This window comes from Ostrinia nubilalis, chromosome 4, assembly GCF_963855985.1.
Source record: "Ostrinia nubilalis chromosome 4, ilOstNubi1.1, whole genome shotgun sequence".
Classification (NCBI taxonomy): Eukaryota; Metazoa; Arthropoda; class Insecta; order Lepidoptera; family Crambidae; genus Ostrinia; species Ostrinia nubilalis.
The window spans coordinates 16,415,236-16,425,829 of NC_087091.1; the positions used below are offsets into that span (position 1 = coordinate 16,415,236).

Below are 10,594 nucleotides of genomic sequence, written 5' to 3' on the forward strand. Positions count from 1 at the left end.
ACTAATTACACAAATTAAACGATTATGTGTATTTAATATTTATTTATGTTAATTTTACGATTAAATATAAAGTTACTTATTTAAATTAATTAATTAAATAATAGAAACATACAAAATTAAACGATTTCTTTCACGATTACTTGAAGCAACACCTACCTAGGTACATTAAATTTATAATCGCTTTTCTTTTTAAAGACTATGCATAGTGAAGTTGGAGTTGTGGGCGTGAAATGTTATCTTCCACTTTATACCCAGTTCGTCTTTAATCTTTCTGCCAATCTTCAAAATGGCCTTTTCGTCTGTTTTGTCGGCAAGCCAAATACCTGTATAAAAACGGAAAAGCATGTAAAAAAAGCTCTACATCGGCTATTTTTCCCGAGATTTACACTAAATTGCAATAGAATGAAACGAACCGCAACTTAGCTACCTAAGTATCTATAATTATACTTAAGTATAGTTTTTATTAAATATAAAAAGTTTTATATAAAAAGTAGCGTGTGAAATAATACAAAATGGAGCTTAGATATGCAGAATTTAATCTTACCTATTTTGCTCTTATTTTGTTTTGCTTTCGCATTCACCACTGCTCCACGAATCGCGCTATTGGCATCTTCAAAGTTTTCCCCGATCATTAAGAGTACCTGAAAGTATCCAAAAAAGATTCGAAAAAAAGTTACTAAGCTGACTGGGCACAAAATTTAATTAAAGAAATTTCTCAGTAGGTATAATTGGTATAGTAGGTAGGTACTCGTATGTATACAGGAACCACGTAGACCAATAGACATAGGACAATTCACACTAAGGTGGTAAGTATGATGGTACAGCTGCCTTCAATATCTGCCCGGCCGGGAATCAAACCCGGGACACCCGGGACCTCTCGGCATAGTAGTCCGTTCTGAACCACTACACCAAACGGCCGACTACGTGTCAAGTTCATCTGATACATACAAAGTTATGTGTAGGTATTGTGCGGGAGTACGAGAATGAAATCAGACCACCACCACCCATGGTTCTTCCTGCCTCACGGCGTACGAACCGAATCTCGGAAGAGCGCGCGGGTACTTGCTCTGGGCTCTTTTCCCCGGGCGCTTTGCTGACTCCCTAAAAATTTATCTGATCCATGTCCCTCCTCATAGTCAATTCTCCCCCTTCTGGGGCTTGACACCACAAATACGGTACTTCGCGTCAGTCTGACCAATCAGTATAAACTAGGACTCACCACTTCGACCCATATCCTGTCCATCTCGTCGCACTGCCTCTTCTCGAGCGTGACGAGCCAGCGGCCTCCGCGCCGGTTGGCGGCGTCCTCCCACTCGGGCCGCACGCCCCGCTTGAACACGAAGTACTGGCAGCCGGGAGACAGCTCCGAGGGCAGCTTTATGTGGTGGTAGAGACTGTGGAAAACATTGGTTACAAGCTAGAACACTCTTCTATTTCTGTTAGAACACAAAACAGAATAATGTGCTTAGAAGCACAGTATAATACTAATAGTACAGATACATCATCCCCTACTCGAAACGTGGCCAACTTAGGTCGACAAATCCTTCGGGCCCACTCGGTTTCCTGCGGGCGTCGTCATCGCGCTAGTGTGCCGCACTCAGATCATAGAAGGGAATTCTATGATCTGAGGTGCCGCAGCGTTAGAAATTGGCATTTTGAGCATAAACGACTTGTCCGTCCCGCGGTCCGCGACCCGCGAGTGCTCGCGACTAATAGCATCAAATAGCATCTTGGACAGAGTATTTATTTATTTGGCGTGCTATATCAAACGTGACGCGATTGGCGGCGTCCTCCCACTCGGGCCGCACGCTCCGCTTGAACACGAAGTACTGGCAGCCGGGAGACAGCTCCGAGGGCAGCTTTATGTGGTGGTAAAGACTGTGGGGAATATTGGTTAAAAGCCAGCCGATTTAAAAATCACGCGATTTTTTTATACATATACTTAAGTAGGCTATTTGTATTTACAAATTCAGAATCGAATCAGAAATGAGGAGATCCGTAAACGAACAAAAGTCGCTGGCATAGCCCGACGGATTAGCAAGCTGAAGTGGCAATGGGCAGGGCACATAGTAGGTACACAGAACTGACGGCCGATGGGGCAGCAAGCTTCTGGAATGGAGGCCGCGTGTGACGTCCACCCACAAGGTGGACCGACGACATCATAAAAGTAGCAGGGAAGCGCTGGACGCAGGCTGCTACCAATCGATCATCATGGAAAGCATTGGGCGAAGTCTATGTTCAGCAGTGGACGTCCTATGGCTGAAATGATGATGATGATGATGATTTACAAATACTAATAAGTATTATCAGAAACCCTGAGAAGGACATCTTACATCGTATCTAATGGGAAATTGGGAATCCACGTTCCTCTTAGACTTACACTAATGTCGGTCGGGTGTGGAAATAAGTATAAATCTACCTAAATTAAGTAGGTACCTACATGTTGGATGTATGATGTATTAAATATGTTATCTGATTATCTTTGGTATGACACACCGCATTGCATCATCTTTTTGGCCCTTCAAGCCCCGTGAATCGAAACAAAATAGAAATCAATTTTGTTGTTACGCGGTCATATGCGGCCGCTTGGGAATTGATGAATTAGCCATCGCCATCGCCATTGTGCACGCCGGCTACACGCATTGGTTTGGCCGAACTTTTACCAGGTAACTATAATAGGGTGGTACCACCGGTGCCCCAGGCGTAGACTCTGGGGGCACTAAGAGGCGGAACAATTAAATGGCCGCAGCAGAGTAAATACAAATGAGTAGGTCATCTTCCGCCGCATACGTATTGGCGCGCGCTCACATACAAACCGCGCTCGGTGCGTTTCTATGAAGATGACCTACTCATTTGTATTTACTCTGGCCGCAGGCTTTACGGCACTGACAGCACTCACCACCAATAGTCCTCGACCGTGTCGAAGGAGGTGAGCTCGATGAGGTCGTCCTTCCAGTTGCGCGTCCTCTCGGCGTACAGCCACATGCCCCACGTGTTCTCCAGCGGATGCTTGATGGGCTCCGCCGGCGCATCCTCCTGCTTAACCTTCTCCGGTTGGGGCGGTAACTGAGAATAGTATCGGATTATACCTAGCACATTTCAACAACAAACTCACAACTAAAGCTTTTACGTGTTTTTAACAATCCTAAACAAAAATTAAAAATGAAAAAAGTACAATAACAATACAACAATAACAAAAACAATTACGCCCGTATTCACAAACATTACTATGAGGTCTCACAAGGCTCGTGGACGCATAGGGCCACACACGAACCAATCACAGAGCTCTATTCAATGCTGTGCGTTCGATTTGCTGCTTCACTGCATCGTTTGTGAAAGGGTGTTAGAACCCCGGCGCGCCGCTCGAATATTGTGGTGTACTTTAGACACAACTTTAGAGGTGTTTTGTTTTTATTAAGTTTTTTTTTCAGGTGAGGTAGTTATCATGTAGATATTGACAATCAGCCCCAAACCTCTTTTAAACATTTCGGATGCTATTTCTAACATAGCCTATGTGGCCTAGTCGTTATGAAAATCGGTAGGGTGATGTACCTACCTACGAGTATGTATTAAATGTGTGCGGTGGAAGATTGATTGATTGGGTGTGGCTCTATATTTATCGATGACCTACCCAGTAATTAATTTATCAACACAGAATGACTTAATTTATAATAATTAACTAAATTACCTACAAAACTTTACTGCATGAAATTACTCACCACTGGCAGCTTTGTATTTGTCATCTTGAAGATAATTTCAATTCTGTCCAAATTCTGTCAGATAATTTAATAAAAAAAATCAAAGCCTACTTAATTGTAACGATACTAGTAAGAAAACTGAGTAAAGCAAAACTTTTCAGGAACTCGACTGGTAGATGGTGCACTTTCAACAACAACGCTATCGAGTGGTCCAGTCCACTCAAGTTGCAACTTGCAAAAACAACAGTCATACAATTCAGTGTTTAGGTCAGCGGTTCCCAAATAGTGCTCACCAAACCCTACATGGGCGTGAATGAGAAGTTTCTAATGAGCAGTGCCGTACCTAAATAGTGCGTTCCTAACTTCCTACGCTGCATGAGAACGATTCTGATAATTATGTGAGGCCAATCCTGCCACTCTGCCAGAGAATATTAAACCTGTTTTCAGATATAAACTCAACCCAATCAGCAAGAGAAAAGTATCCACACTGCGAAGACATTTCAGCTCTTTGTTGACTCGCTAGACCATTTTTTTTTTGTCGGGAAATGCTTTGCGCATACCTACTGGCCGAATGGGGGCGGCCAGTGGTTTATGTGGGATTCACCTAGCCAGAAGGGCAGGGCCTAACCTACCCACTAAAACCCGACGGTATCCTCCAGGGTCATTGACACGGAGGCTACGTCAATGCTCAGCATATTCCTTCCTCACAGATTCAATTGCGAAATGTTTTTGCTATTACATACTTTTTTTATGCTGGTCCAGCATTGCTGGACAAGGCAGGTATTTGATCGCAATCGCACCTGGTGTTAAGTGAGATGCAGTCTAGGATGGTACATATCTGCCCTGTAAGTGCCTATTCACTCTCGCCTTGAAAACGCCCGGATTATAGTGTTCAGGAAATACAGCAGCAGGCAGCGAATTCCAGTCCCTAGCTGTTCGCATTATAAACGAGTCGTCGAAACGCATAGACTTCTTTTTAGGATGCAATTTTCTTCCAGTATCGTGGATCAATTTAAAATCTAAAGGCTCCTCTACACGTCGGCGGACGCATCTGCAGACGTCATCTGCTGATGCGTCCGCCGACGTGTAGACGGGGTAATTTGCGCGTCTGTTGTAGGTATTTCACGTCCGCAGATGCGTCTGCCACTTATCCGTTTGTTGTCGGTTTTTGTGGCACGGATCAAAGGGTTTTGGCGCGAACGTCCGGCGTCCTGTCCACACGTCTTACGACGCATCAGTTTGCTCGGAGTTGCGATTGAATGTGCACGCGTACTTGTGATTTAATTTACTTTGCGCAGCATTCGTGAAAACTTATGAAATGGCTAACAATATGAGCACTGCGGAAACTTTTAAGTTCATTGAGCTATATCAAGCTGAAAACTGTTTATGGAACCCTAAAAATAAATACCACAGAAATAAAAACGTTGTAGGTACCTAAACTATTATTATAATTTTAATAATCTATGTGGGTCATTCCATAAAAATCTGTATATTTTCGACGTCATTTTGTCCGTAACTTTTTTAAGATGCTTTTGAATACTTTATTAGTGTAAATTATTGTTTATTAATTAATTATGTTTTGTCTAAAAGGGCCAGTCACTTTATGCTTTATTTTAGGAGAAGTTATAATTTTCAATTTTTTCATACTACATTACTCCTATATGACTTCTAATAAAGTATAAAACTTTTAACCTTAACATTTATAGATAAGTTAATACACATAATGTAGTTGTTTTGTTATTATCACTATATAAAAAACATCATTTCCTAACTAGTAATTTAGTCCCAAGTGCCGTTTAAAGCTAGGGCCTGACGCTCTAGGGACTGAAGATTTGGAGTAAAACTTAACACAAATGCAGATTAACTTTATATTATAAGATGCTTAATACGATGTGCCGAAAATAGCCAAAAAACCACACGTAAATACTATTAAATTATATACAATTTCCTATTATAATCAATAAAGCTACTCAACTAGGGACTGACGAAGTGACTGGAATAACACTCATGTTTCGGTAACAACTGGCACGTTTGCACTAATTCAAAAAACGGCTACCGCAAAGCCAGTAGGTATGGTCTGAGGATAACTTCGTATCGTACTTTAAACTCAACTAAATATCATTCACTCTAATTACATATTAAAGCGCAAAATTATAAAATCAGTGCGTGGCGAGGGAATGACGCTAAAAACTGTAGACTCTTTTTCAACTAAAGAAAATCAAATTATTGTTTATTGAAACCGCAAAATATTAATAGAATTTGGTGTAATATACATTTAAATAGATTATTCGTTAATTAAAACAAAGGATAAAGTTGATGTTTTTATAAATGTGGGTCCCAAAACACAAACTTTTGGAGTACGGACATGCCTAGGGAATGACGTTTTGGGTCATTCAAAAGGAATTTAAGATGTTTTAAAAATAGTTTCAAAAAATATAAATGGGTGATGAATAAAGCACATTGCGAGCTGTTATTTAACAATTTTGGAATAAAATATTAACAAATATTTCATGTGAAATGTGGCGCGGACTACGAGTTGACATATTTTTGTGGAATGACCCATGTATGTATAGTCAAGGAAATGTATTCGTGTACCTTTTTTAAAAATTATAATCTTATTTTCATTGCGACGAGAGTGAAAAAGGTACTTACGCGAATTACGAATACAATACATTTCCTTGACCGTACCTATTTCAATTAATTCATTGTATTGAGGCTACTGTAAAAGTAATTGGACATTTAACAGTAGTCTAGGTAAGTATTTTCTTATTTCAATTGAAATAAGAAAACCTAAACAGTTGATTATTTTATTTATTTTTCAGGTTAATGATTCGTGGAAACGTATCGCTGACGCGATGGGTGTGCCAATACACGAACTAAAAAAGAAAAAAGAAAATCTACTAGCTACATTCAGAGCACTACGTTGTGTCTCTGTCGAGAATGAACTTATACTGATCAAGCAACAGACGTGTGGACGACTCGAGGTGATCCATCTGCGGATGCATCTGTCAGCGTCCGCGGACGTATCTGTAGACGTGTAGAGCAGGCTTAAGGATCGCGCATGCGCTTGCTAATAATCTTATCATCGCCCACTGGATTGATACGGAATCAGCGCAAGTTTGAGAACCCTAGTTTAGATAACATCTCAGGAATTCCCCGAAGTATATTTAATTTTATCATTGGTGTTGCTAGTACTGTGGCAGTAATAACTTTTTTATTTCACAGTCGTAATCTATTTTTTTTTAAAACATACCAATAACCAAAATCAGTGCTTAACATAGGCCCACAGTAGAGGGAAAAATGTAAAAGCTAACGAAATTAGTCCCAGTTTATGAATTGAGATCTCAATTTAAGTACTCAACTTTCGGTGCGCGACCTACAACTTTTGCACCGGTTTGGAGTTGGACAACTACTAGCTCATATATATTATTATACTGTGCAACTACCTTCAATCATACTGAAATTAAAAGTATGTCTATGATGTCTACTTTTAGAGAAGTAGGTAACAGCAACTTGACTTATTTGGAGGAACATGAGAAATCCCATTCATTCCAAGAACCTCAGTCAGTACCTAGACTTTTCAATTTCAACTGATCATGCATCATCATGTTAGAAAGCAGGAATTATTTAAATAAAAAACGTCCATTATTTTAGTACTTTTTATATAAAATACCAAAATATAATATTATGTATGTAGTTTTGACTGACACAAATACCAAAATAATAATAATGCCAAGATTGTTACAGGTGCAAAGGTTTTACACAGCTTAATCGTTGCTAAACCAAAGTATTTGACGTGTTAACATAAAGCGTGGTACATAGATATTGCGAATTACTGTTAGGATTTTAAAATATTAAATAACGTGTATCAAATAAACTATACTAGTCGACGCACTCAGCCATAATATGGGCTGACGTGAGTCTTCCATCAGCTCCACTAAAACACAAATCTTTGCTCACGAAAAGAAACTGCAACCACAGAGGCTTAGATAAACAAACTTACACCTATGTGACCATATCGACAAACATACTCAAGCACAGCTTTAGTATAAAAATCAGACTTAAATTTTAATAGTTCGTAAACAATGACTTTTTACAATGATATTATTGGTAAGTTATATTACGACACAAACTATCAAAAAGTCAACCTAAAGAGTACCTACTTCAGTTAAATAAAAATATTCCATTATTTTAGAAGCGTAACAATGCTATGAGATAACTAGATTTAAACTTAGGGCACGTCAGACTTCTGTAGTTACATTGAACATTATTGCAACCGTCTATTACAATGCCAATGCACTGTCAGTCTAGCACCAAGTCTCGAAGTTATCGCACCACTTGTTACGGATTAACTGGACTATTAAACAGTGTATAGATTCTTGGTGGCCGAACTGTGCTTGACCATGGTGTCTCTGTGCACTTGGAATCCGATTTTTCCATGAATACCAAGCTGCTCCTTCAGTTTCCTTCCGATCTCAATGTTGGCATGTTGCTTTGATGTATCAGCGGTCCAGATACCTGGAATAATAATAATTATTTATTACTTATGGAGATGGAGAGTGTAAATGAAATGATAAATTCAGTAACAATAAATGGATGGATATGACATTTTCATGATTGCCACAATTACACAACAACATTTTACTTTCCAGCTGCCTATTAGGTAGTCCATTAGGTATGTAATGTGACTCATAACATAAAAAAGCACTGCTCTTGTATATTTACTTTTACAATTTTATTTTTTGATTGACAAACCTATTAAAATAAAAGACAGATTTATTTATTATCAGATGAGGAATTCAATACTCACCAATTTTATCCAGTTTAGCTCTAACATTAACAACAGCTCCACAAATTTCCTCAGAGTGTTCAAAGTTTTCACCAATGAGGAGTAGAACCTGAAACATTATTTACATTTAAAATTAAACACTAATAATATTAACAACATACAATAATTAGACTAAGCATTTATCATGTTTTTCTTTCTATTAAATATTTAGATAGAACATTTATCATTTAAGAAAGATAATAAAACTCAACATACAAAGATTGAGCTGGATTCAGTTTGATAACGTAATACAATGACTCACCACATCTAGCCAGAACCGGTCCAGATCAGAATTACGTTGTTTCTTCTCAAGACTGATGAGCCATCTGCCACCCATTTTGTTGGCATCATCTTCCCACATAGGACGTATTCCTTGCTTGAACACCGCATAGTCGTGGCCTTGGCGGAGCTCAGATGGTAATTTAATGTGGTGGTATAATCTGTAATGTTCCAAATTACCTTCAATTAGATACACAATACATCGGTCTTTAAAATTATAATTTAAAGCAATAAATTGTGATTGCAAGACACAAATTGCAATGAAATCCAATATAAACTTCGAATACCAGCATTTTTTTTAATAACCACTAATGATTATGAAACTGATTGCATGTTTCCATAACCAGACTGATTACTAATTAGCGTTCATAAATCTGCAATCAGGCAAGCATTGCAACCAGGCTGATTTAATACATAATATAACAATAAAAACTACACTCACCTCCAGAAATCTTCCACCGTGTCAAATGTGGTCAGCTCAATAAGGTTCTCTTCCCAGGTTTTATTTCTGTCATTATCATAAAACCATAGGCTCCATGTATTCTGCAGGGGGTGCTTGATCAGGAACTCTGGGGGGACCTCGGCATTGCTGTTGGTCTTGGTCTCAGTAGTGGCAGACCCCTTGAATACACAAGTCATTTTTTTTGTTAATCCTAACCTCTAACTACTACAAACGGAATCATACAACTGCTCAAAAATTGTATACAGATTCTTTCAAACGTTATTGAACACTCCGATTTATTAGCAAATCAAATTAATAAGCAAAAAACCGGTGAACATGAAACAAATGCTACAGTGAAAGTTAGTCCAGCCACATCAGCATATCGCACTAAAATTTATGAGGGTAAGATTTATTATGACCGAATAGAGGTAGCGAAATATTTTCTGGGTAGATTTTCTTAATTCTACCCACCTCAACTTCTTCAGTATTATTTCCAGCCATGTCACAAAAATCTCTCGATTCCCGATTTTTTACCAAAAGGCAGACAGCGATGTTTAGTGTTGCATGTTAAAAAATTAAAGATGTATGTATAAAAAATAAATTATTACGATAATGCAACGGTTATGTGTTTGAAATTTTTTTTCTTACGTGCCTGCCTGCCTTAGTGCCTTATGAGCGACACACATCTAGAGATGGGTTTCCACCCGGGTAAAAACCCACATGAGGGTAAAAACCCAATAAAAACCCGTTTCATTCCACCCGTGGGTGTTTACACCGGGTGAAAACAAATAATTTTATAATTATTTCAATTGGTATCTTTTCTTTATTTTTATTGAATTTTTCTCATTTAAATTTATTGATTAATAAGTAATAAGTCAAATTTAACACTAATATGCATTTATATCGTGGCCAAATCGTAAAATTGATCACGTTATGATGATGTGACCAATTATTTTATAAAATGGTGTTATTTCAAGAATCGTTGAACCGATTTAAAAGAAATTTAGTAGGAACACAATAATTTGTGATCATGGCAAGGACATGGAGGGGGGGATGCCAAAGATGCCAAACTCTCTCTTTGATGACATTACGGTATAAAGTTACAAATGACAACACCAACTACAAAGTACTTCTGCTTAAAAACTTGAAATCGACCGCCCTTCCGCCACTGTAACGCATTGTAACGTTTTTCAAGACCTCCTCTCCCCCCAGATTGCATTACGTAACACTAGAACGCCCCCTTAGCAACAAATACCACTTCTCACTTTAAAAAAACGCTATTTTTGTTTTCACCCACCAGAATGGGTGATAATGGGTAAAAACCGGGTTTTTACCCAAATCACCCAG

General features: G+C 38.6%; 2 protein-coding genes across 2 annotated transcripts; both read right to left on the minus strand.

Annotated features, from left to right (window-relative positions):
* Positions 1-114: 114 nt before the first annotated feature.
* On the minus strand, positions 115-3,893 carry LOC135071554 (eukaryotic translation initiation factor 4E-like). The gene is made up of 5 exons (XM_063965327.1): positions 3,720-3,893; positions 2,900-3,066; positions 1,220-1,394; positions 545-641; positions 115-323 (listed from the first exon to the last, which is right to left on the minus strand). The coding sequence occupies exons 1-5, from the start codon at positions 3,741-3,743 to the stop codon at positions 190-192; spliced, it is 597 nt and encodes a 198-aa protein (XP_063821397.1). The 5' UTR covers positions 3,744-3,893; the 3' UTR covers positions 115-189.
* Positions 3,894-7,343: 3,450 nt separating this feature from the next.
* Positions 7,344-9,812, minus strand: LOC135071257 (eukaryotic translation initiation factor 4E-like). Its single transcript, XM_063965041.1, has 5 exons — positions 9,719-9,812; positions 9,248-9,426; positions 8,789-8,966; positions 8,509-8,596; positions 7,344-8,216 (listed from the first exon to the last, which is right to left on the minus strand). Exons 1-5 carry the CDS (start codon positions 9,746-9,748, stop codon positions 8,059-8,061), a joined length of 633 nt encoding a protein of 210 aa, XP_063821111.1. The 5' UTR covers positions 9,749-9,812; the 3' UTR covers positions 7,344-8,058.
* Between the last annotated feature and the right edge of the window lie 782 nt (positions 9,813-10,594).